Here is a 644-nt window from a genome sequence, read left to right as displayed (position 1 = left end):
TGTGAGACCCCCAGAACCGGGGCTGCGCCCCCCCTTACCTTTCCAGTTATGAACTTGTGTGCCATGCGGATGATGAGGAAGGCCCAGAAGATGTGCAGCAGCTGCAGCACCCCCATCATGGCATTGAAGAAGTAGTAGCCAAAGAAGGCCGGGTAGAGCTCCAGGGGGTAAACCATGGTGCAGTGCATGATCCTGGGGGAGGGGAAGGGGCTCCGTTACAGACCCCCCCCACCGGGTGTCCCCCCCCCCCCAAGGCTCAGCCCCCACGCTCACCAGAAGGGCAGGATGACCAAACGGGTGACGATGAAGACGGCAGCGAAGACGATGAAGATGTTGTTGCAGGTGTTCCTCCAGTTGGCGTAGTTGAACATCTTGGCTGACTGCGGGAGGGGGGTTGGGGGGGTGAGGGGGGGAGGGCAAAGCCCCACGGGTGGGTGGGGGGCAGCGGGGGGGAGGGGGGGTCGCACCTCCAGTAGGTAATCAGAGGAGTCGTGCAGGGCCATGATGAGCGTCCCAGCACGGACGTAGTTGGCAAACCAGGAGAAGCTGATGAGGATGATGGTGGCCACGTGGTGGATGATTTGCTCTTTGAAGTCCTGTGTGTGGCACAAGGGGGGGAGTGGGGGGGTCACACCAGCCCCAAA

General features: G+C 61.8%; 1 protein-coding gene across 1 annotated transcript; it reads right to left on the bottom strand.

Moving 5' to 3' along the window:
* Positions 1–8: 8 nt before the first annotated feature.
* LOC104916115 (ceramide synthase 2-like) lies at positions 9–635 on the bottom strand (the record flags this gene model as incomplete). Its single annotated transcript, XM_010727097.2, has 3 exons — positions 9–192; positions 274–380; positions 468–635. Coding segments are annotated over 3 exons (459 nt in total), but the record flags the coding sequence as incomplete, so codon positions are not given.
* Positions 636–644: the final 9 nt, after the last annotated feature.

This window comes from Meleagris gallopavo, unplaced genomic scaffold (genome assembly GCF_000146605.3).
Source record: "Meleagris gallopavo isolate NT-WF06-2002-E0010 breed Aviagen turkey brand Nicholas breeding stock unplaced genomic scaffold, Turkey_5.1 ChrUn_random_7180001869940, whole genome shotgun sequence".
Classification (NCBI taxonomy): domain Eukaryota; kingdom Metazoa; phylum Chordata; class Aves; order Galliformes; family Phasianidae; genus Meleagris; species Meleagris gallopavo.
This window is presented reverse-complemented; position numbering and strand designations above follow the sequence as displayed.